Below are 26,107 nucleotides of genomic sequence, written 5' to 3' on the forward strand. Positions count from 1 at the left end.
TTTAGATGACGTATGTATGTATGTATGTATGCATGTATTATTATTATTATTATTATTATTATTATTATAAGCCCTTTCTACACTCATGTTAACCTTGAAAGATGGTTCCTCAAGGGTTCTTTAAAAGGGAATAGTTCTATCTAGCACCATTTTATAATTAAATGGTTGGTTCTTCTATTGTCACAAGCACATTGTAACAGAAGAACCTTTTCGGTTCTATATAGAGCCATATACAACACAAAATCAATCTGAAGAACCATTTCACCATGCAAAGAACCATTTAAGCATGAAATGGTTCTATATAGAACTCATGGTTCTAAATAGAACCACTTCCTTTACTAAAGAGCCCTTGATGAACCATCCTTTCTAAGACTGTAGGGAAATGATCATCAGAATAAACCTGGAAACTGATATTGACGCCAGAGAAATCCAAAATTAACCAAGTTACGCGAATTGAGCTATCAATTAGTTATGTAATGCACAATCTGTACACCATCTAACATTTTCTAGCCAGAGCTCTGAATATGGTAAAAACTAATCAAAAAAACACATTTTTTCAGTGTCTGAATCACGGCTGAAAATAAGCTGGCTGACGACTGTGTCGTTCAGAAACATCAGCCTAGTACAATGTGCGGGGCGGATTACTAGCAACACAACTACATTATAAATAGTCACATTTCTGATGAACGCTGAGCCCCGCTGTCCCTCTATGACCTCCTCGAACTCCTGTACACGAGGTGGCACTACACATTTCTGTAAGCGTTAGACAAACAGCCAGTCTTACCGAGAAAGACAAGCACTTCTATCATGGAACAGCGGCAGTGAGAAACAAAGTAAGTGCTTGTTATGGAAAGCGGTGGCGGACATAATCAGAAGCGACCTACATGTTCAAATATATGGAATTATTAGTCACTCATATGGGTGCCCACATATTTATTTGGAAAGCAGATCTAGCATTTTAATGTACATTAGCTTGCTAGCTGTAGGTAATGCTAGCTAACCACTCCAATGAACCAATACGACACAGTTAAGTTAAAGCATTAGCTAGCTAACTTACCGGCTTAACGTCTTAAATGTTAAATATATGTATTGTTTAATTTACATATGTGTTCCAGACATCTGGTTACTTCACAAAATGAAAGAAACGGGTGTCCCTGTTAGTGTTATCGGCGAGGCTGAAGTTGCTCTTATTCACCAGCTTCTTGTTCGAATTTTCCCGTTCCACCTTAAATAGTGCAGCAGGTACATTCTAGCGCCTCACTGACCGTATGTAACTGCTGCACCATTTACAGTTTAAGACAACCTGGTTGAAGTATGTCGGGGACATAATACTTCAAACAATGTAACAGGGCAGGTTCCCCATGACTGGAGTAGAGAAGCACAGCTCTGCAAGGCTTACCAAATTGCATGACTTATTTTTGGTTAGTGACCAAGGATTCCACATAAATACTGTTTCACTCTTCGTTCTTTGTGTTCAACAGATCTCAGAGGTTGAGCTAAATAGTGGGTCATGAATCGGCCAAAGCCAACCAGCATTAGGCGCCCTAGTGGTGCCAAACCATCAGGTATGTGGTGTAAGTTAGTGATACAAATAGAGAGGAAGTAAATAATGTGTACGTTTTACATTTCCCCCACTCTTCTTCTGCTCCTTAGGTCACCCACCACCAGGAGACTTCATTGCTTTGGGGGCCAAAAGCCAAGCTGGTGAGACGAAAGCAAATCCAGCACTACTGAAGCCAGCTTCTGCGGGTTTGCCAGCAGACCGCAAGAGAGAGGCCTCTTCAGCTTTGCCATCCTCTTCAGGCCTGTCCAGCCTGGCTAAGCGGCCCAAACACTCTTCCACCCCACCCAGTGCACTTTCTCGTCTGGCTGAAGTAGCGGCTGTTGACAAAAGGGCAATATCACCCTCCATCAAAGAGCCGTCTGTTGTGCCCATTGAGGGTGAGGCATTATTGGATTTGCGTTATTGGGTCTGAAGCTAAGTTATGTGTTTTTGTGGGGAATAGTGACTGTTCAGTTAGTCAAAACATAGAAGAATAGCATAGAACGTAGAAGTGGTGTATTGTCAAAGCAGATATCAACATATTGTGTATGTTAAGGTTATTTTTCACTGGTCTCTGATCACTCCCTATTCCATATAGTCCTTAAATGGAAACTAAGCTGCAAAAGAAATAATTTTTTCTGTGATGTCAGATTTACATATATCCACCTATTCTGCCTCCAGCAGTTTAGTTCATCAATTTACACTGAAGTTATAAGGAGCTTTTCAACCCAAACTGCTTTTTGAATGAGAGACTATGTAGGGCAGCCAACTAGAACAGAGGCAATTTACATATATCAGTCTTAAAGGCACAGTACCAAAAACAGGCTGTTTAATTCTAACGTATAAAAAGAAGCTGGAAAATGGTCATGCAAAAATTAATTATGACTGTTTGTTACATAAGGCCACACAGGAGTTATAAGTGTACATTAGGGCACACAATGGGGGGGGGGCACAATAACACACAAGACAAGTGTAGGAGATGGGCTCTTTAAAACATCTGTCTTTCCTAATATTTACGGGGGATCTATTCCAGAGTTTAGGAGCTATTAAAAATAATCTTCACCAACTGAGATGCAAGTGGTCCTAGGATGTTTCTTGTGTCAGCTGAGCAAAGTGGTCTGCATGGGCTATAACTCTTCAAACATATACAAGATGTTTCTCAAGTAATAAAATGCATGTATGAGGTATAAAAAAAGGATATAAAACATCCAGTGTCGCGCCAAGGTTTTCAACTGTAGCTTTTGCTGTCAATGGAAAAAAAAAAACATTAAGGTCAAGCATAAAATCTACATTCTTATTCTAAGCAGACTTTGGACCCAGCGGTTCTGTTTTATCAGAGTTTCGTAGGAAGAAGTTCATGGTCGACCAGGCTTTTATGTCTTTATATCTTCGCATAAAAGTGAAACGTAATGTTGTGGTTAGGGATTTTGGCTCCACATGAAAGAGAATGGCTGCAAAATGAGGTGAAAGTTGTGTGGTCTTAGTTAGGTGCACCAATATGACGTTTGACTATTTAAATACTGGCCAAGTTACTTGTTGCTATTTAGTTACTAATACATATATAAAACCCATCTCTAATATTTGATGTATGCTATAGGCTGCTTGTTGTTACATTTCAGTTTAAGGAGTTAATATCTAAAATGCTTTACATCTGCACATTTTAAAGCTGGCCACATAGTGTGAATAGTCTATCTGTGAATTAGTGAAGAAAGCTCTGTGATATTCTTGCAGTTCCTCCAGCCGTGCTCCTGGATGAGATTGAAGCGGCAGAGGCTGATGGCAATGATGAGCGCATTGAGGGAGTGCTCTGTGGAGCTGTCAAGCAGCTGAAGATGAACCGGGCCAAGCCTGACATCACTCTTTACCTCAGCCTCATGTTCCTGGCCAAAATTAAGCCCAATGTGTTTGCCACAGAAGGAGTGATAGAGGTAAGCAACTCTGTGTTTTCACTATCACTGTTTATCCTTATTGTGAATCAATCAGTTTATTGTTCTTTGTGTGCTGGGATAGGCCTTGTGCAGCCTTCTTCGTCGTGATGCCTCCATTAACTTCAAGGCCAAGGGGAACAGCCTGGTCTCCGTTCTGGCTTGCAACTTACTAATGGCAGCCTACGAAGAGGATGAAAACTGGCCTGAGATCTTCGTAAAAGTGAGAATCCAGTCCCCTGCTTTTTCGCTATATATATTCAATATATATATTCATGTGTGTGCGTGTGTATGTGTATATATATATATATATATATATATATATATATATATATATATATATATGTATATGTATATGTGTGTGTGTGTATGTATATATATATATATATATATATATTAGGGGTGGGAATCTCTAGGCACCTCACAATTCGATTCGATTACGATTCAGAGGGCTGCAATGAGATTATAAAACGATTATCGATGCATCTCAATGCATCCTTTTTTTTTATACATGATTTCTATTTTCTTACTGTCTGAGGACTTTGTAGTTTTAAAACAAAGTATTTTTAGTGATCCATAATGCATTTACGTCCAATATCTTTTATTAATAAAACAAATGGAAGTGATGTGGCAAGTGAACTGGAAGGCTCTCATTCACTGCTCTTGTTTGGAGACGCTACTGCCACTGATCTGTGATAAAATGTGCTGTTACGGTGAAATAAGATCCAGTGGTAATGGATGTCCACGGAGCCCCACGAAGACTTATTCGCATTTATAAGCAGCGCAGTTGGTTTCCTGGTACGTTAAATCTGCAACGAGAGACTGTCAAACACTAACTAAAAAGTTGCTAAGATGAAGTCGCTTCTCTCAGCAAGAAGCTGGCGAATGAGAAGCGACTTTTTTGTTGAAAGGACAACATGTCTCTCCTTATCATTTGGGTTGTGACTCCTGACCTAACCTGGCTTTTAATGCAGAGGAAGCCAGTCAGATTTCTCGCTCATCCAGTTGTGTTTTTGTTATGTGCCGCCACAGACTGTCCGGGCGCTGCACTTACCCACTTCCACGTTCCGCCCTTTGCGTTCCGTCAACATTACATTATAAATTAAATATTTAGAAAATCGATTTTTGACATTTATGGATCGATTCAGAATCGTCCACGTCTGCATCGCGATGCATCTAAGAATCAATTTTTTCCCGCACTCCTAATACATTTTATATATGTTTATTTGTGTATATATATATATATATATATGTGTGTGTGTGTGTGTGTGTGTGTGTGTGTGTGTATGTATGTATGTATGTATGTGTATATATATATATATATATATATATATAGATATAGATATAGATATATATATATATATATAGATATAGATATAGATATATAGATATAGATATATATGGCAAGCCAAACAGGAAATATTTAATGAACATTGATATATATTGAATGAAAGTCACTGTTGAAGGGTTGAGGATGGCCAAGAAAAACTGTACATCAATAAATGGGCATAAAAGGGAATTCTGATAAAGTGACCAGTAAATATACACAGTGATCCCTTAGACAGAGTGACCTGAGAGTGGCTGATATATGATGTGAAGACACAGATGGGTGGAGCTTCAATATATACATAATTTGACATGGTGCAGAAGAAGAGTCAGCCATAATTTCTGTTTGAAAAATAGTCTTTCATTGAGAGCAAGGGAAAACAATGCCACTTGAAAAGCAACTGAAAATTGAGGTAGGTCACTCCTAGCCCTACTCTTTCTTCTGATGGTCACCAAACACAAACGCACTCTCCCTAACTCTGAGCTGGACAAAATATAACACAGTAAACACATACACACACTGTAACTGAAGAACAACAACATAACAATAACAATGTAAACAGTCTGTTTTGGTGCAAGGCTACAACACACACAATCCCAAAAGTCCCTCTCTGTCTAAACAAAACATTTAATGAATTATATTATTCATTTTTTTTATCTCATTGATCGATCCATGTACATCAAAGTTCATTCCATATATATCAACGTTCATTCTACATATCAGTGTTCATTCCATATATATCAAAGTTCATTGTATATAAATCAAAGTTCATTCCATATATATCAATGTTTATTCAATATATATCAAAGTTCATTGTATATATATATATATGTGTGTGTGTGTGTGTGTGTGTGTGTGTGTATATATATACACACACACTCATATACACACACACACACTTGTGACTTATTAGTAATCATTTTGATCCGGTTCAGGTGTACATCGAGGACTCTCTTGGGGAGCGAATCTGGGTAGATAGCTCCCACTGTAAAACATTTGTAGACAACATTCAGACTGCTTTTACCACCAAGATGCCCCCGAAGAGTATGCTGCTTCAGACTGAAACAGGCCGCTCTGGAGGAGATCTCAGCGCGGGTATGCTTTAAAGACAGTTTTTTCTTTTCCTTCAGTTCATGGAGTAACGTAGTGTACTAGAAAACCGTTTTGTTTTTTAGGTAACAGCCCTCATCCCTCAACTCCTGATGAGGATGACAATCAGACTGAGCTGCTGATTGCAGAGGAGAAGCTTAGTCCAGAAGAGGAAGGACAAGTCATGCCCAGGTACCAAACTTTTACAACAACACTAGTCTGATCTGCCAGTCTAATCTGATACAGGTGACCATAGTCTGTTTCTTATGATTCGACCCATAGCTATAACTTTATGTTGGTCTTTTTAACCTGTTAATCGGTATTTAAGCAAAACATTGAATTTAAACAGTTTTTCTCCTGCCCCAGCTGTAGTCCATCAGCCAAGGCATGTCAAACAAGCTTTCAAGTAATAGGAGCTTATATCCCACAATTTACCACTGTGCAAATTGCATACCTAAATAGTCACACATACCATATTGGGTTGTTAAAGGGAAACAAGTAAACATGTCACTATCTTTACTGTTACATCTGTTGCAAACATGCTCACTTGTGCTGCAGCAGTCTTGAGAGAGATTTACAGGTTTAAAGATAGGAAAAACATCTTTTAATGATGTTTCTTGAAGTTAGGAGGAACTTTCAAAAAACTACAACTGCTTTGGGGTGGATTTTTGAGGGTAGGATTTTTTGCATGCTATTGTTACAGCTAGGAAGCCTTTTATCTGATTGCAGCTTCAAATAATCATTGCAATGGAGACAATTGATTTCTCAAATGCTAAAAATTATTCATCAGATGAGGAGGATAACAAATTAAAAGCAGTTTATCTAGATACCCATGTTTGGCTTCTTTTCTTTGGCCGAAAGGGTAAGAACAATTCTCTGGCTTCTTGTTTGTGCTGAATAAAGAAAGAATGGCTGTTTTTTTTTTTTTCTTTGCGATTTGTTTGATGACCAAGGTAAGGGTTCTATTGATGCTAGCTTGTTGTATTTATTAGTCTATAAATCATTGGCTATTCAGGATTGGTTGACACCACAGGGATTCCCAGTGTTTGTATATTTCTGTGCTGTATGCTAGGTATTGTAGCGAGAGAACATTGATGAACAATATAAAATTATAAGTTCTGTCACACTCATAAAGTTGGAGGTTACCTTACTGCACTACAGAATGCTGCATAACACAACTAATAACATTAACCTGTAGTTTTAGTCCAGAATTCCCCTGATCTCAAACTACTCTTTGTACTCTTACTCTGGCACTTAGCATACTGTTGACATTGACAATGCATAGCCAAAAACAGTAGTAGTAGTCAACCTAAAGCCTACATTTTTCGCACATTTGTTCATTTTTCAGACAGAATATGTCTACATTTGGAGTAAGACGGAAAACTGTGTAAATTAGCTTCTTTTTTGCCAAACTGTTCCTTTAACCAAACCAGCTGCTTTGAGTTGCTTTGTAACTTACTCTATTCATTTTGTATGCAGGTATGAAGAGCTGGCAGAGAGTGTGGAGGACTACGTGCTGGACGTGTTGAGGGACCAGCTGAACCGCAGGCAGCCAATGGACAATGTGTCCAGGAACCTGCTGCGTCTGCTTACAGCCACCTGCGGCTACAAGGAAGTGCGGCTGATGGCTGTGCAGAGGCTGGAGATGTGGTTGCAGAATCCAAAGGTAGGAGAAATTATTGGATGACTTTAGAAATTAATTCCATCATAAGTTTCAGATAATAAGGATCAAAATAAAGATGTGATCCTCTTGTGATATGAAAGTAAGTTGTGCCATTTGTGTTGTGTTGTTTGTGGCGTCACCATAGCTGACAAGACCAGCACAGGACCTCCTCATGTCTCTGTGTATGAACTGCAGAACTCACGGGTCTGATGACATGGAGGTGATCTCGAATCTCATCAAGATTCGTCTCAAGCCTAAAGTGCTCCTAAACCACTACATGCTATGTGTCAGGTATGCTATGCTGCTCCAGTAGCTCAGCGTTTGTGTGTACAGTACTGTACGAAAGTCAGAGATGATTGTTTCGTTTTGTTTTCAGACAAAAATCTTTAAGCAATAGTTGCTTAATAGTTGTTTTGACTGGGAAATAAACGAAAGGGTGGTCTCTGATTTTTCTACAGTACGTTGTTTCTTGAGTCAAGCTGTTTTCACTTACTGTAACATACTGGCTCTTACATGGTATGTGACATTTGCTTCACAGGGAGCTCCTGAATGCACACAGAGACAACCTGGGCACAATGGTTAAACTTGTGATCTTTAATGAGTTGTCCAATGCCAGAAATCCTAACAACATGCAAGTGCTTCATACAGTGTTGCAGCACAGTCCAGAACAAGCCCCGAAGGTGAGCTTCATACAGTTTATCAATGCAGACTCAGTCAGCTATTTCTTTGTGTTTTCTTTTATTGATCATCAAATGTGGCTTTGGTCAAAGCTGTGAAAGCTCTACACATCTTTCTTTCTCTGTCCAGTTCCTGGCCATGGTGTTCCAAGACCTTCTAACCAACAAGGACGATTACCTGCGAGCATCACGTGCCCTGCTGAGAGAGATCATCAAGCAGACCAAGCACGAGATCAACTTCCAGTCCTTCTGTCTGGGACTCATGCAGGAGAGGAAGGAGCCCATGTATGCAGACATGGAGTTTAAAGTGAGCAACATACACACATGTAATATTGTATTATATTGTTATTGAGTAATATAACAGTTATTTTTGTTTTTTGATGATTGATGGAGTACCATTTTTTTTAAATAAATAGGTTTAACAGAACAATAACAATGTGCAGAGCTTTTCAAAGTTTACAAAATTCCTCTTTGAAAATGCACATACACGTAAATATATATATATATATAAAATACACACAGACATACATCATTGTACAGCAATGTTTAATACAGAAATCTTCACTCTGAGTGCCACCCCTAAGATAATGCTAATTTTCGCTTGCGTTTTCAGTGTTGTTAGAGAAATTGGCCCGTATCCGGCCCTAAACCTGATGGTTTGTCTGGCACCATCAGGTTATGGTTGGGTAGACCTCTACTTTATATACATGCAATATGTAACTACAAGCATATATGCATTTGTGAGATCCTACTGGTGTGAGTTTTCTTTACTACAATAGTGACTTGAGTGTTAATATCCCTTCTTGTGGAGAAGCTAAACATGACTTTTTAATGACCTGACCTACTCTATTTGTCTCTTTTACACCATTCCTGCTTTTACTGTTCGTTCTAAGTACCTGCTTAGTATTGACAACGAAACAAACAAATGCAGACCGATCATATAGTGCAAATGGGTGCCAATTATTAATTATTAGAAGCATCATGATATTTTGAGTGAAGTATGCCTTTATTGACTCCTTGTTTTTTTTTTTTTTCCACATAGGAAAGATTTGTTATCCAGGTGACTGATCTATTGACTGTGTCCATGATGCTGGGCATCACAGCACAGGTCAAAGAAGCTGGCATCGCATGGGACAAGGGAGAGAAGAAGAGTAAGAGGCCTTTCATGTAATACTGTAGGTTTTCTAGCCATTGACTTGGTTCTTCTCCTGATGTTACTGTGGTTTTTTTTTAATGTCAGATCTGGAGGTGCTCAGAGCCTTTCAGAACCAGATTGCTGCCATCCAGAGAGATGCTGTGTGGTGGCTGCACACTGTGGTTCCAACCATCAGCAAACTGGGGCCTAAAGACTACGTCCACTGGTATGGGCTGAGGAGAGACTGACAGTCACCCTTGTAATCAGTATAGCCTTATCCCTGTTAAAAATGGCATTAGACACATTGTAGATTTCAGGCATTATAAATTTGGTGCTACAGATTACCGAAATGTTATAATTTTTTTTTGTCTGCCATGCTCAGCCTCCACAAAGTGCTGTTCACAGAGCAGCCTGAGACATATTACAAGTGGGATAACTGGCCTCCTGAAAGTGACAGAAAGTAAGCCCTCATCCTCCTGCGTTCGACTTACTGTCACTACTTTATAATGTATGCAGCTGATTGCATCTTTCTCCGTCTCTCCATCCAGTTTCTTCCTGCGGCTGTGCTCGGAAGTCCCTTTGCTGGAGGACACACTGATGCGCATTTTGGTGATCGGCCTGTCTCGAGACCTGCCCCTGGGCCCAGCTGATGCCATGGAGTTGGCTGATCACTTAGTGAAGAGAGCTGCTGGGGTCCAGTCAGACGGTATCATCACTCACTTACTCAGTGTTCTGTAGGGGTGTCCAACTACAGACCTGGAGGGCTGGTGTCCAACACAGTTTGGTGATTTCCCTATACCTTGAAGTCAATAGTCAGCTTTGTTATTCCTTTACAACATTAATGTGTTGAGGGGGAATGAAGTATAGTTCCACCAGGACACGGTGATACATGTAACATGAAACAGCAGCAGACAATAAATACAACAAATAACGGACAATAAGTTGTATAAAAGCACTGTACAATAAGCTGTACAGTATAACATACAAACTGTACAACCATGGATAGTAGAGACTAGACAGTAAACTCTTGATAATGGGGGGGGGGTTACTATTGTATGTATTATCAGTGCACACTGAAAGCTAATAATAGTTTGTGTTGTTACATAATCCTTAAGTTTAAACGTGGTCAAAGCGCAGATGATGTGAGTAGATAAAAGTGTCTGTGCATATAAAGTGGATGAGGTATAAATATCTAACGTGTGAAGTGACTGGGTGCAGTAAGTAGATGAAAGTGAGAAAAGAGGCAGGGCAGAGCAGAGGTTCCCAACCACTGGGGTGTGGATCATTTGATACACTGGGCTGCAACAATGTGATAATTATTGTTATTAATATTAATGTAATCAATATTATTGTAATATTAGGTTTGCGTAATACCTAATTCTTACTATCAGCTTGTAAACATGTTGGTGTACATTTGTGTATGGCTTCCTGAGTGCATGTAGTTTGCTAACGTAGCTGAAGGCTAAGTCAAAAGCGAAAATATGACAACTTTAAAAAATGTTTTTTTGAGGATACAAAATAAATAAGAACGAAAGCAATGCAAAGTGAAAAAAGCACCATTTAATCACAAATATTATGATGGTGCGTCCACATGGTGGAAAAAGTACAGATGGAAAATACAGGGCAAAAGATCTACGGTAGATCTGTCGGAAGGAGCCACATGTTTAAGAGAGAATCACCAAGAGTGGCACATTTAAAGTAATTTATGAAATTTTTCTACCAATTTAAATGTCTGCTGATATAGCTTTCGAAAACATACAGCGCTACCCTAAAATACAGGCAGTACAAAGAGATGCATGCAAATAGTAACTATGCTAATCAGTGCAGCTGTTTATACCACGCACAGATGTTCAGTTGAGTATCACTTTGTTTTTTGCTGCTTTTCACATTAGAAGCATGTACAAAATAGTAGGTTTAGTGGGGCGTAAGATTGTCTGGTGGGTCTACATAGGTTCACCACGTGCATCGTGGCATCATACGTGATGTTGCAGAGTAGGATGCTCTCCATGATGCTTCCTTAGAAGCACTGTTTTGTTTTCTTCTCTAAGGAGGATCTGTTCAGGGACCAGGAGAGGTTGTGTTAACTCCCGGGAACTTGAAGCTGTGCATTGTTTTCACTGTAATACAGCTGATGAGCAAGGGAGTGTGAGGCACTTGTGTCCTTCTGAAGTCTACAGTCATCGCTTTTTGTCTTGCTGACATTCAGAGAGATTGTTGTCCTTGTACCAGGACTCCAGCTGTGTCACCTCCTCTCTGTAGGCTGTGTAATCATTGTTGGAGATGAGCCTCAAACTGTAGTGTCCTGTGTAAATTTGATCTAACTCATCGGTAAATAACCAGGGTTAGTAGGTTCATTAGAGCAGGGAGTCAACCAGACTGTTCTGGTCATTGGCCTTCCAGTACCAGAAGTGGAAACCCTTGCTCTAGTGTATCTCACTCTGCTGACATTTATAGATTTTGAGTCATGTCTCTGACTGTGTTGTAGATCTGGACGTGCTACGTGTGGAAAGGATTCAGCTTATAGATGCCGTGCTGAACTTGTGTACATATCATCACCCAGAGAACATCCAGCTACCTGCAGGGTAATAGTCATTATTTCTCACTGCCCTTTGTGGTCCTCCTCTACATTTTGACCTCACTTTATAACCTTTATTCTGTTCCATCTGCTCAATATTCTTCCTAATCCTGGTGCTGAAGAAAAGTGAAGCTAAATCAGGCAGGTTAGAGCAAAGAAAACACTCAACTGTGCAGTGCACAGGATTGCGAAACTACTTTCTGCTAGTTTGTGATGCAAACATTGTAGCCATGTTGTTCTTTTGTGGTCTGACTGGCTGGTCGCTTTGCTCAATACTCACATTATGGTCAGTTTATGTTGATTTAGGGTGAACTGAAATGTTACAAATTCCATTACAGGTATCAACCTCCAAATCTGGCCATATCTACACTTTACTGGAAAGCCTGGCTTCTGTTGCTTGTGGTGGCAGCCTTCAACCCACAGAAAATTGGTGAGACCTTCGGAGTTTTGCAGTTCTCAGACCTCATAAACACCTCAATGCTCTGTCTCATGTCACTCACTTTTGCTTTGCAGGTCTGGCGGCGTGGGATGGCTACCCTACTCTGAAAATGCTCATGGAGATGGTCATGACCAAGTGAGGGAATATGTATTGTTTTTTCTTTACATTCAAATGCCAAAGCCAGGTTACTGGCACAGTCTGAACAAAATCTTACATCTCGATTTTTCATTTTTTTTCATGTCATTTAAAAATACCAGCTGCCTTATACAGTGTATGAAAAGTTTGTGGGAAATGGGGCAACCGAAATGGTCCAGTTCTACCTGAAATAAAATATGTTTACGTTAACTTACATTGACATTTAAGACTCTTTTTCCTTTTTCCTGTAAATTTAACATTTTGGAGATATGAGGTTTTGGTCTGACAGCCAGAACTGTATTTATATACACACATATAAACAAACAGTGCTTAGTAGTATTGGCCTTGAATCTGAATCCTTTGAAAAGCTTCAACAGAACAATTACAATTTGTGTTAAAAATATTAGTTGTAAGTTGAGTTTCATTACCTGGAATTAGATTAAGCATAACTTAGCAATGGATACTGCTTTCCCAGTGTATGTTAAGTTGGGCTAGCTAGCTGTGAATAACTGTAATGTTCTCCCTATCCACAGCAACTATTCCTACCCGCCATGCACAGTGGCTGATGAGGAGACGAAGACAGAGATGATTAGCCGTGAGCTACAGATCTCCCAGAAAGAACGACAGGAGATCCTGGCCTTCGAGAGCCACTTGGCGGCTGCCTCCACCAAGCAGACCATAACAGAGAGCAACAGCCTTCTGCTGTCTCAGCTCACCAGCCTGGAGCCGAAGTATGAGTTCAAATTTATGTTTCAGAAACATCAGAATTTTTATGCCAGCTCTTTTTTTGATAGACTCACTCATACATAGCTGTCATTCATAGCTGTCATTGTCTTGTACATAGCTTTTATTGTCTATATGTTAACTGAATTTAATGTCATTTTTATTCTCATCTCAGAGGCCCCCCACGCAGACCCCCACCACACATACAGGAGCAGGTCAAGAGTCTAAATCAGTCCCTCCGTCTGGGCCACCTGCTGTGCCGCAGCCGGAACCCAGATTTCCTGCTCGACATCATTCAGAGACAGGTTGGCCCACTCATGCCCCTCACACTCATGTGGCTACTAAGGATGTGTATGGGTATTTGAGTACCAAGTTAACCACCAGTTCAAGGTGCTAGTATTTGAATACTGAAATCGCCATTTGGGTGTTCATTATCTTTCATTAGGCAAACAATTCAGTAAAACGGCAGTTATATATTTTAAAAGAACTATAAATATAAGAACTAATGTCTGTCTTTCTGGTCCTAATATATATATATTTCTTTGACAAACATGTTGGGACCACATCCTGAGGCACCTTACTCCAACATAATCCAGCATGAAATCCTAAAATCTAAAAATTTAAACCATTTTGGAGTTGCATTTTCTTTCCTGCAGTTAACCATTCTCCATTTGTCAACTCTTATGGATACTAGAATATTAAAATTAGTCTGAAATGCACATGCACAGTAGCTGCCGTTTGTAGCTTCCAAAAATTGCATGTAATCTTGGTATCAATATTGATTTTTTTTATTGAGATATGATTTAGACCTAAAAATGTTATCAGTAGTATCTCAAAATTTTCACACTGGTGCATGCCTACTTCTCAGTGTGTTGCCTTTATTTTGCATCATGATTGTATCAGCTAAATTCCCTGTTTCCTCCAGGCATCTTCTCAGTCTATGCCATGGCTGGCTGACCTGGTGCAGTCCAGTGAGGGGTCCTTGGACGTGCTGCCTGTTCAGTGCCTGTGTGAATTCCTGCTCCATGACGCAGCTGATGACACACCATCTGCCGATGATGAAGAAGAGGGAGAGAGCAAAGAGCAGAGAGCAAAGAAAAGACAGGTACTTATTTTACAGGAATATTGAAAGCAACACAATGATTTATATAATTTTTCTGTTTTCTTCTGATTTCCTGAGTAAATTTTGTCCGCAGACTCATTCCACAGTTGACACTAAACCAACTCCAGAATGTAGGGGGGTGTACAGCTTTTTGATTGGATTTACAGGTTCTGCATAGCAGCCATTCAAAGTTAAATTTGTTTCCCCGTAGGAATGCTCAGCATTCTGAAATGGAATAATTCTTCTTAGCAGCACCCCAGCAACCATCTGCGATACCATAGCAACCCTTTAACAACCTCCAGAAAAACCATAACAACCACTTAACAACACTATAGCAAACGCTTCCAAAACCAGAGCAATCACACAACAGCACATTAGCAATGACCTGGGATAATACATAAATCACATAGCAAGACGCCAGCAACCACTGAAGATATGGTAACAGCTGCTTAGTAAGAGCCTAAAAACAATCTTCAATACTAAAGCAACCGCTTAGCTACAACCTAACCACCGTCCAAAATACAGTCAAAACCCACCAGCAACAAACTTGCAGCCACCTGCAATACCACAGAAACTGCCTTACAGTCTCTTGGTAACTACCTGGAACGTCATATCAAGCATTTAGCAGAGCTCTAGTAATATCAGTGAATTGCTTAAGCTGTGTAACCCCTCATTCTTCAGGAAATGCACTTTTCTAGTAAAGTCATGAATTCTGTGTAAGTAACAGGTTCAACTAACCTCTAAGTGTTATGTCAGTTATTTCTTTGAGTAATGTTTCAATGTTTTTCCTCTCTATCCATGCACAGAGGCAGCAGAAGCAGAGGCAGCTCTTGGGTCGGCTGCAGGACCTGTTGTTGGGACCTAAGGCAGATGAGCAGACCACTCACGAAGTGCTAGATTACTTCCTGCGCAGACTCAGCTCCTCTCAGGTGGCATCCAGAGTGCTCGCCATGAAGGTAGTTCTAACAACTCTGATATGTTGATCAGTGTCCATTTTTTAAATTTGTCTCCTTTTAGAGTCCAGTTACTGATGTCACTGATTTGCATGCATTTTGGTTGCATAAGTTCCATACCTCTTGCAAATGTCTTGTGATTAATTCAACATATTAAACTCATGCATATTAATTTGTCTCGGTAGGTGGGTGTTGTTTTCAGATCAAAACAATTGGGCTTCTTTGCTCCAGTGGCCCCGACTAGCTAATTGTCTGGCTTTGTTTGTTTTGCTAACCAGACAGAACAGTGTCTCGCCATATACACTGTTAACACCAGATGATCTTGTAAATATTTAATATCGTACCCAGGCGGCCTTTGCAAAATTGAAGTTTTATAATAAGAGCATGAAAAGGGCTGCAGCACCCATAATGTAACTTTGATGGCTGATGTTAATTAGCAGAGGGGTATGAGCTAATGTAGTCATGTTGTGGTTGCTTAAGCATTGCATCAGTCCATGTTATTGCTGATTTCTGATGCCGGTTCTGGGCTTGTAGGGCCTGTCCCTGGTGCTGTCAGAAGGGGGGCTGAAGGATGGAGAGGAGAGGGACCAGCCGATGGAGGAGGACTCCAGGGATGCCGAGCTGCTGCCAGCATACCAGTGGCTCCTTCAGGACCTGCCCAAACTGCCACTGTTCGACAGTGTGAGGAGCATGACAGCCAGCGCCCTCCAGCAGGTAAGTTTTCCGGTGTTATTACGGCATTATTATGATCATATATGTGTTGTCATTAAAGGTTCTGTCAGTGTTTGCAAGGGACTTGGCACTCTCAGAATTAGCATTAACTATCTGAGTTAGCATTAACTATCTAACAGGGTGCATTAGTGCCCCTTCAGAAGGTCTGTGACTCCTGATAGGGGCCTTAAATTCTGAAATGCAAAACAAATGTGTCTACAGGTAGTACATAATCAGTAGGGCTGCACCAGTTTTTGATTGGTAAGGGTAAACTGATAACACCTTATTATGACCTGTACCATTATCAATAACTGATTTTTTTTGTGTATTGCATTTTAAAATAAGTAACAATAACATAATAATTCATGTTTTAAACAGTATATGAAATACAGGGAGCATAAAACAATTTCAGTTAAAATACTCTGATTTGAACTTAACTGACTCATGACTCGGACTCAAATTAAATTAAGAACATCAACCATAATGCAGCGCATGAATAAAACTTAAGTTTCCATGTATTAATTTACCTGTCAGTTTTGCTACAGTAATGCACAGTCATCACTGCAGTGCAGTTGTCCTGGGCTCACAACTGTGTCAGGTCTTCAAATAACGAGCCTTTCTTAATAGAATGGACTGAACAAAGAGGTACATGCCATAAATGTGGTGCTTAAAGGAAAGAGGCAAAACGACTTGTAATGGTTGGCTAGCATGTAGTTTGGATATGAAGTATGCTAGCTAGTTCAGTAGCTAATTTAGATGAAGTTGTCAGCTATGCTCACTAAAGTTTTAGTAAGTTACAGATCACACTTGCATGCTTACTATTCAAACTACAGACTAACCAACCATTTCAAGTTGTTTCCGTCTTTAAACACCACCTTTACAATGTGTAGTGCTTTAGTTCTGTTCTTCAGGCTGAGGGTTTTTCTACCAAAAAAATGCTTGTTATTTGAAGCTATGTCGAACCAAAAAGGTTTTTAGTGTTGTCTTCTAAAGAGTCCAGACTTCACTCGCATCCCCCAGACTTGACTCAACTTGGACTTGTGAACATCTCTAATTAAAACTCAATACTAATCAATGATTAAATTCACATGCTTAAGTCAGTTTTTGTAAACATGACAATGTTTAGCAGACGCTCTTATGTAGTGTTAAGAGTTCTGACCTTAAGACTCTTATTGTGGCATTCATGCCTTGACCAGGAATCAAGCCCTTTAATCTTCCATGTGTGCGGCTTGGTGTTACCACTATGCTGTCCATGGCTGTGCATGTGTCAGTGCATATGTGAGCAAAAAAAAAATACTTTCAATGTCAGACCAATAATTGAACAATTGTTTATCAGCAAACATGTCAGTTGCCGATATATTGCGTCCCCCTAAGATGTTCATTGGTTTTGTCATTTGCAGAAGTACTGATGTATAATCGCATGTCTTTTTCTAAAGGCCATTCACATGGAGACAGATCCTCAGACCATCAGTGCTTATCTGATCTACCTCTCCCAGCATGCACCAGTGGAGGAGCAGGGCCTGCATAATGACCTGGCGCTGGTGAGGGGAATGTAATTTTTCAAGCTTGCAGTGGTGTGACATTTTGGTTGATTGGTATTGCCGGTTTAACGTCCAAGTCAAATTGTAGGATTCTGTAGGATTTAGGAGTCGCTCTCATGGCTGATCTTTGCTCCTCTGTCTGTGTATGTATTTTTATTTAAGGACGTTGCCCGGCTGATTGTGGAGCGCTCTACCATCATGAACAGTCTGTTCTCAAAGCACTCATGTAGGCCAGAGTCAGATGCTGTGCTCACTGCCCTAATCTCCATCTTCTCCACCTACATCCGCCGCATGAGGAAGACAAAGGAGGGGGAAGACCTCTACAGTTGGGTCAGCACACTTCAGTTTTATATATTCATGCACTCTTGTGAAATGTAACTGCATTTGTTTTATATTATATCAGCTGGTTAATCGCTTTTATATTGAAATCGACAGTCGGAGTCTCAGGATCAGGTGTTTCTGCGTTGGACCACAGGTGAAACTGCCACCATGCACATCCTGGTTGTCCATGCTATGGTCATTCTGCTCACTCTGGGACCACCCAAAGGTATGCTGCTTCTCTCTGCCTCTCTGCTTTTTCTTCATATTAATTTATTAATGTGTGTATATAGTTGTAAGTTCTAAGTCAAAGAGTAAACACATCCAGTACAGAGAATATACACCCATCAGGCATAACATTATGACCACCTCCTTGTTTCTACGCTCATTGTCCATTTTATCAGCTCCACTTACTATATAGGTGCACTTTGTAGGTTTACAATTACAGACTAGTCCATCTCTTTCTCTGCATACTTCGTTAACCCCCTTTTACCCTGTTCTTCAGTGGTCAGGACCCCCATGGACCCTCACAGAGCAGGTACTATTTGGGTGGTGGTCTGAGTGGACCTTGTAGATGTAAAGTCAGACGATAGCTCATCTGCTGCTGCACAGTTTGTGTTGGTCATCCTCTAGTCCTTCATCACTGGTCACAGGACACTGCCCACAGGACGCTGTTGGCTGGGTATTTTTGGTTGGTGGACTATTCTCAGTCCAGCAGTGACACAGAGGTGTTTAAAAACTCCAGCAGCACTGCTGTGTCTGATCCACTCAGACCAGCGCAACACACAATAACACACCACCATCACATCAGTGTTACTGCAGTGCTGAGAATGATCCACCACCCAAATAGTACCTGCTCTGTGAGGGTTCATGAGGGTCCATGGGGGTCCTGACCACTGAAGAACAAGGTAAAAGGGGGCTACAGTCTGTAATTGTTGAACTACAAAGTGCACCTATATAGTAAGTGGAGCTGATAAAATGGACAATGAGTGTAGAAACAAGCAGGTGGTCATAATGTTATGCTTGATCAGTGTACTTCTGCACATGTTAATACACAATTACTGGTTATCTTTTGAATGTGACATATTTGGAAAAAATAAAGCGTAAAATGTGGCTTGTGCACATTATGGCACATTTTGATGATTTATGTTGTAGCAGAAAAGTAGAAATGTGCGCTAAAATTAGAAAAAAAGGCCATATTTAAGTTTGTTCCCTGTAGAGAATGTTTACTTTTTAGAGGATGTTACTTAACCCAGTTTTCTCTCCAAGTTAGTAATGGCAAATTCCCACCCACTAGCTAGGTCTCCGTCTTTCATATAATGCTACCAAGCTGGTAGGGTCAGGCCTTGTGCAAGTTTTCTCCAAGTCACGTGAAGTGCCACTGCGCATTTTCACACTGCTGCTAACGTAACATCACTGGACAGCTTGACGCCAGACATTGAACTTGTGATGTCCTGGAGCGTGCCATTTTCGCACATCTGCTAATGTGTCTTCTTCGGCAGTATTTTTGTTAATCTTGTCTACACAGAATAACATGGTTCACATGGTATAGCTCTGTACACTTCCAGCAAAAGTTATGTCGTTTTTGCCCCATGTACCCATGCAAGTGTCATAGTAGAACTAATGCATTTTTCAAAAAACAAATGTCCAAACTATACTTATTGTGCTTTTTTTCCGTTATATGGAATAAAAATGTGCACATTTGGATATTTTTTTATAACCAGGGGAAAGTGACTTCTTCGTTCTGCTAGACATTTGGTTTCCTGATAAAAAGCCCCTTCCTACTGCTTTCCTGGTGGACACCTCTGAGGAGGCACTTCTGTTGCCTGATTGGCTAAAACTGAGAATGATCCGCTCAGAAGTCTCCCGATTGGTTGATGCAGGTAAGCAGTTACTACCAATCACGTAGTAATATAGGACTCAAATGAAGTTCTTCTGTGAGATCGTGAGCATACACGTTCTCTCTCTCTCTCTCCCTCTCTCTCTCTCTCTCTCTCTCTCTCTCTCTCTCCCCCTCTCCCTCTCTCTCTCTCTCTCTCTCTCTCTCCCCCTCTCCCTCTCCCCCCAGCACTCCAAGATTTAGAGCCCCAGCAGCTGCTGCTTTTTGTGCAGTCCTTCGGCATCCCTGTGTCCAGCATGAGCAAGCTTCTGCAGTACTTGGACCAGGCCGTCTCCCACGACCCGCAGACGCTGGAGCAGAACATCATGGACAAAAGTAAGGACATCCAGTCCACCTCTAATTACACTTCCTCACTCATAAATTCACTAATTATGTGTAACTGATACAGTATTGTCTGAATTCTGTCTTTCTGTGACAGACTACATGGCGCATCTGGTGGAGGTGCAGCATGAGAGAGGTGCCACCGGAGGGCACACTTTCCACAGCTTACTCAGTGCTTCACTTCCTCCCCGCAGAGGTAAGTTATTTCTTGGCAGAATGTAAATCTGAGAGCCTTGCACCTTTTACTTAATTATCGGTATATCCACCCTGCATGAGTAGATTCTACTCTTTGCTTACATTGCTTTGCTGGTTTGTGTATGGCAGACAGTGCAGAGGTGAGCCGGGCTAAGGTCACAGTGGAGCCCCCCCCCGGCTCTGTGAAGATGAGAACCTTGGGTCAGGTGCCTGTCATCGGCCCTGAAGATGATCTCACTGGTATTCTGCTACAGGTGAACACCACTGATTATATAGCAGAGAGTCACACTGACCCATATCAGTATCGACAGAAACAGTTGCATGTGAAAGTTTGAATATCCCCAGTCACATGAATCGTTTTCTTGATTTTCTAAATGAAAATAGGTTAACACATCTTCTACAGAGAACATAATTTTAGCACACAATTTCTGTTTCCTAAATTTAACATATTGGAAAAATATTTTTTGCACAGTCCACATTTTATGTTTTCAGCAAATGAACGGTACTTGTGCATTAAAATGTGAAAAAGTATGTTTGTTGTAGTAATCAACAAAACATGTAAATTTGACTGGGGCACCCAGACGTTTCATGCTGTGATTGCTTAAAAGTAAAGTATTGTCGTCAGTATTGTTGACAGATATTTCATATGGATATTTGATGACGTATATATTGTATTCCAGAAGAGCCCAGCGTTTAGGTTGCTGTACTGCTGTACTAAATGATTTGCATTTTATCCATTTTTCAGCATTGATAAACCTACAGAAATAAATGTTATATTTTTCTATAGTGCAAATACATGTGGATTCATCCCAATTTCTACATTTTATAGATGTTTATGAATTATCATTGATATCAGCATTGGCAGATACATACATGAAAAATATTGGCTATGGGCATCAGCCCACAATTCCCAGATTGGTACTGATGCCCATATTTACTGAATTAATTTATTAAATGCAATAGTCCAGTGTTTCCATACAACTCCAGTACTGGCACTGCCCCCTAATATCTAGTTATCAACCACTTCCTGAGCTGAACTAAACATAAAACTAAGCAGGGCAGGTTAGATCTGGAAAACACTGCATTGTTCCAGAGCTAAGAACAAAAGACCATTAATTATTTGGAAATGCTTACATAAACAAGGCTCACATCCATCAGCATTTCCTCTGTTTTTGATGACTCTGTGTGCAGCTGTTCCCTCTGAAGGTGGACCCACGCTGGCCCACACCCCCTGCCCGCCCGTTAGCTCTGGCCCTGCAGCAGGCCCTGGCTCAGGAGGTGCTGCGGGCACGGCAGGGTCTCAGCCAGCAAAGTGGGACTGCTGCACGTCTCCTGCAAGCCCTGGCAGCCCTCCTCAGCTCCACCCACGCTGGAGCTCTGGTTATGGCCATGCATCACAGCCACGCCCTCTCGTGTCCTTTGCTGCGCCAGCTGCACCTCTATCAGGTACGAGAACTGTGCAGGTGGACACAGTATCTCAGTAGTATCTACCTACTCATCATACCTGACTTTTATACATCTCTGTGTCCGTCAGCGGCTGGTGTCTCAGGACGTGGTTTTCGCCTCACTCTTCTTTAAAGTGGTCATGCAGATGTTGACATGGTTGGAGAGCTCAGCGGTGGACGCAGGCCCCCTCAATACCCTGCTGAAGTCTCTGGCCGCCCAGTACTCTCACAAGCACCGCGTCACTGATGGTGATTACCTCACTCTACTTTTCATCAAAGTCTGTCATTACACTGTCCATGCATCCCCATACACACTCATGACAAGAAAAAAAGTCTTTTAAAAAGCTAAACTTGACTATGAGTAAAACAAAATAGTGAAAGTTGCATGCTAGCATGTTAACAGCCTCCTAACTATTAATGTTGCTGTTAATTAGTAGTCCTTTATGTATTTTGTAACAAGGTACTCTTTTAGTTATATCATGCTGTGAAGCTGTACTAGCTTTCATTCATGAACTGAGCTCCTTCTGTTATGGTCAGAAAAATGCTAACACATATATCATGATCAAGACATAACAGAGAAAAGGTAGTTTATATTTATTATTAGCAATGTCTTGTTGAAGTTTTCCTTTACGCATTTAATGTATCAGTTTGAAAAGGCACTCTTGCCATGCTAATATGCAGCACTAGCTTTTATTCGTAACTGATCACTATATGCTCTCCTTTTTCCTGTTGTGGTGGTGTCAGTACGTACAGGCTTCCTGCACCTGGCAGAGGCTCTGGCATACAGACGGGATTTGGAGGTGGCAGTAAGAGGCATTATCGCCTCGCTGAGGGCTGGAGAGAGATGCAACGCCGAACCTGAACTCGTCAGAAAAGGTAGCATACCCATGAAACCAGTGTTTCCTAATCTAGTTCTCTAGGTCACCAGATCTTCCACATTTTAGCACTGTCCCAGCCCTAACACACAATAAACGAAACATTAAGAACAATGAATCCCTGGCACGGGTGTACTAGGCACTAGGTTAGATCAAATATCTGGACTGTCTGGTGGACCCTGAGGACTGGCTTGAGGAAAACCCCCATTCACTGTTAAGCAAAACCTGTTTAGGGGCAAGTTTGGCAAAAGTCCTGTAGCACCAAGGTCAGCATAAGGTGGCTCTGTTGTTTTTTTGTTTTTTTTTGTTTTGTTTTTTTTTTTAGTTGACCTGACCTTAACAATTTAGTGCTTTTGAGAATCTGGCCCAAGATTCATTAAGCTTATTAGAAACAGTTTTGTTGGAGTTAGGCAAGCACGCCTGCTGTTCTTGGTGTTCTTGCATTCCTCTAATCATCAGCAAAGGCTGTGTCTGCCGCATGTGTGGTTTTCAAAACAGCCGCTTTAGAACAGCTTGTGCTTAGCGAAGCACTAACATAGGCAAAGTTAGCCTCTCCAGCTGAACCCTAGACTGCAGTCTCTCTATCTGATATCTTCACAGCAGACAGCTTAACTCCATGTGTTGCTGTTGGAGCAGACAGCAATATTACTCAGCTTCTCCAGACTTCATTGTTTATCTGTTTTTTTTATGACTTTAGCATGTGTCATCTGAAAAGGAACCAGAATGAACATTAAAACAGCCACACGCAGGGGAAAAATTCAGGGCCTCTCCAGACTTGTTTATGTCCAGAGAGAGCCACGTTGGGCCTCTGTGACATTGAATGAGAACTCTTTTTAGAAGTGTCTCTTTGGAAAGGCTGGGGGCCGTTAGAGGTTTACTGGAGAACACAATTATAGTGGTTTTTGGTTTTACCATGTGGGATTGGCGTTGGCCTGTGTTTTTTGCTGGGTTGTTTTTCAGTCTTGGACCTGGAAGAATTTCACAAGAGTCTGTGGAGATTGGGCAACAGAAAGTGACTGCTGTTACATGTGATCTTTGTGTGTATGTTTGTGCTTGCCAGTCCTGCAGGGACTAATAGAGGTGAAGTCCCCATATCTGGAGGAACTGCTGTCCCTGCTTATGACCGTCGGTACAGAGACGGGAGCGCCCGGCAACACGACCAACCTTGTTGCCATGGTGATCTCATTGCTGCTGCAGGAGACAGAGGAGAGAGGGGTGAAGATGGAGACAGACTCTAAAGTGTAAGCAATATCGAGTGTGGTCTGAAAAACATTGCACAGTTTCCAGGGGCTTCCTGCCTGCTGTGATGTAGTAGTTAAGAGGTGTTACAGTGTGAACCAGGTGTTACCTCTATAGTAGGTTCACCTGATTCACTTATAACTTTGTAAGTTTGTTGATAACTTTGACAGATTAAAGTGTATATTGTAAAGTAGCGGCACCAACCCTGGTGCAGGAGATCCACCTTTTAACTACAACCTGCCACACCTGCTCCAGCTAACTTCTGCTTGATTGGCTGGATCAGAGGGACAGCATGTTAGATGCAAGATGGAGCTAAACTCTGCAGGAGAGTAGATCTCCTGGAGGAATGTTGGTGACCACTGGTGTAAAGTGTGTGCTTTAGTTTTATTTTATTTTTTTTTTAACCTGTTTTCTACCTGATTTAGTCATGGCCAGTTCCTACCCACGTTACATATACTACTAAGCTGGGAGGGTGAAGGCTAGCACTCCTTCCCCCAAGACATGTGAAGCATCACCACATCAACTGTTGATAACACAGCGTCAGCTCAGCATGCTTGGAAAAGAACACTAACGGCCAGTTCTGTTACGTCAGATAAGAGGGTCCTGATGCTCCACGCTGTCTGTCAGCCATCTGTTGATTGTCGGAGACAGTCAGGACATCAGCGAGCATCGGTGGCTGACCATCGGCGTTAGTTTGTGCAGTCGTAAGAGAGAGCTGAGAATCAGAGGACAAGCAGAGAAGTGAAAGAGAACAAAGGAAACAGACAGCATTTTTAAGATCCCACACAGAGAAAAGCCTAATTCTTCAACACCAGTGCAAGTACCAAAGTTACCAGGGATGGGCATTTTATCAGTTTTTTCTGTATGAATGTCTGAGTTTAAAAACATGCAGTATTTTAATATCGTATTGTGCTTATGAATAAACACGTACACGCAAATGCTCTCAAGGTGCTCTAATAACATGCCAATGTCAAATGAAGTGTGGGATACTCAGTCAATTCATGGATTTTTTTTGTCATATAATTATGAACTTGCATGAACTGTGCATTTTATTTCATGTAACATGTTTAATGTACAACATACACTTTTATGTCGCCTTTTTACGCACCCAGTGCTGCTAGCGGCCGCTAACTTTTTTACTTTCATATTCTGTGTGTAGCAGAAGTGTAGTGTTCTTACTTTGTTTCTTTGCAGCTCTTGTTATATCTTGTTTCTTTTCACACAGGCGCATTAAGTATGTGCATGTCAGCCATCGGCTGTAGTCTTTGCTGTAAAACACAGGGAAACTGGTGCAATGCTGACAAAAGTCAGTAATCATTCAGCCTTAGTTAGTCATTAGTTCTTCGTTGTCAGGTTGTGTATCTGTTCATTAACGGATGCCCATGTTGGCTAGCATTACTCTGGATGATGGGAAGAGAAAGAGTGTCATCCTACCCACACAGTTGTGCCACACGAGCCCCTCAGTGTGCCTTTTTATTCTAATTGTGTGTGTGTGTGTGTGTGTGTGTGTGTGTGTTTGTTTCCACATTAACAGCTTGGAGGGGAAAAGGACCAGTTCCAGCTCAGGGCTGTTGGTTGACTGGCTGGAGCTTCTTGACCCTGAGGTGACCTCTGTCTGCTCAGACCTCCAGCAGAAGCTGCTCTTCTCCTTAAACAAGGTACCTCCACCTGCACATAAATAGTTACTAGCCTGGACTTTTTAGTCAGCATATCATCACTGGTAGAACAAAACCTTGAATCTCCGCTTTTTTTTTTCCTTTTTTTTGTTTGTTTTTTTTTTGTTTGTTTTTACAGAATTTGAAATCACCAGCTGCTTTTAACAGTATGTTAAAATTGCATATTGAATTGAGTAATAGAAATAGTCTACAATGACTTGGATATAATCATTAATTCCATTCAAAGTTTAAGCTAAATTGTTTAAGTATGGGGATTTGGAGACCTCTCTGGTTGAAACGTGTAATTGCATGCAGAATTGGTAGTGCTTCGAACCTCTTCTCTGAGCAATTTAATCTGATTGTGAACACATTGAAAGACTATACAAAGAAGAGCTATTCAGTCAAAACTTGAACAAAATGTATTCCAAGGATGAGTGAATTATGTACTGCTGTCATCATATCTTCAGTATAAACTTGATTTTGCATGTGACACCTAAACATTGAGCCAGACCTTCTTTTTGAGACTGTGAGTGTAATGTTACATCATGTTTTAGCGTGTTTTTTCCTCCTAACTCAGCAATGCTTCTTCAGTTTTCAAATTTAACAAAAATGTTTTTTCCT

General features: G+C 40.9%; 1 protein-coding gene across 2 annotated transcripts in view; it reads left to right on the forward strand.

The window, feature by feature from the left end:
- The first annotated feature begins 767 nt into the window (after positions 1-767).
- Positions 768-26,107, forward strand: part of ints1 (integrator complex subunit 1) — a 33,473-nt gene continuing 8,133 nt past the window's right edge. For both annotated transcript variants that reach the window (XM_036566755.1, XM_036566756.1), the window contains exons 1-35: positions 768-833; positions 1,482-1,565; positions 1,654-1,941; positions 3,275-3,471; positions 3,554-3,691; positions 5,731-5,890; positions 5,971-6,076; positions 7,364-7,550; positions 7,693-7,838; positions 8,086-8,227; positions 8,355-8,531; positions 9,267-9,375; positions 9,465-9,585; positions 9,742-9,819; positions 9,908-10,065; positions 11,845-11,941; positions 12,273-12,364; positions 12,448-12,508; positions 13,042-13,239; positions 13,407-13,536; positions 14,157-14,336; positions 15,140-15,289; positions 15,821-16,000; positions 17,434-17,538; positions 17,701-17,868; positions 17,974-18,085; positions 19,581-19,739; positions 19,925-20,071; positions 20,175-20,273; positions 20,402-20,526; positions 21,464-21,718; positions 21,807-21,966; positions 22,462-22,593; positions 23,653-23,833; positions 25,366-25,489. In XM_036566755.1, coding sequence (XP_036422648.1) covers positions 1,511-1,565; positions 1,654-1,941; positions 3,275-3,471; positions 3,554-3,691; positions 5,731-5,890; positions 5,971-6,076; positions 7,364-7,550; positions 7,693-7,838; positions 8,086-8,227; positions 8,355-8,531; positions 9,267-9,375; positions 9,465-9,585; positions 9,742-9,819; positions 9,908-10,065; positions 11,845-11,941; positions 12,273-12,364; positions 12,448-12,508; positions 13,042-13,239; positions 13,407-13,536; positions 14,157-14,336; positions 15,140-15,289; positions 15,821-16,000; positions 17,434-17,538; positions 17,701-17,868; positions 17,974-18,085; positions 19,581-19,739; positions 19,925-20,071; positions 20,175-20,273; positions 20,402-20,526; positions 21,464-21,718; positions 21,807-21,966; positions 22,462-22,593; positions 23,653-23,833; positions 25,366-25,489 — 4,917 coding nt within the window. In that variant the 5' untranslated portion in view covers positions 768-833; positions 1,482-1,510. The remainder of the gene's footprint in view (positions 834-1,481; positions 1,566-1,653; positions 1,942-3,274; positions 3,472-3,553; positions 3,692-5,730; positions 5,891-5,970; positions 6,077-7,363; positions 7,551-7,692; positions 7,839-8,085; positions 8,228-8,354; positions 8,532-9,266; positions 9,376-9,464; positions 9,586-9,741; positions 9,820-9,907; positions 10,066-11,844; positions 11,942-12,272; positions 12,365-12,447; positions 12,509-13,041; positions 13,240-13,406; positions 13,537-14,156; positions 14,337-15,139; positions 15,290-15,820; positions 16,001-17,433; positions 17,539-17,700; positions 17,869-17,973; positions 18,086-19,580; positions 19,740-19,924; positions 20,072-20,174; positions 20,274-20,401; positions 20,527-21,463; positions 21,719-21,806; positions 21,967-22,461; positions 22,594-23,652; positions 23,834-25,365; positions 25,490-26,107) is intronic.

Source organism: Colossoma macropomum, unplaced genomic scaffold (genome assembly GCF_904425465.1).
Source record: "Colossoma macropomum unplaced genomic scaffold, Colossoma_macropomum, whole genome shotgun sequence".
NCBI classification, from domain to species: domain Eukaryota; kingdom Metazoa; phylum Chordata; class Actinopteri; order Characiformes; family Serrasalmidae; genus Colossoma; species Colossoma macropomum.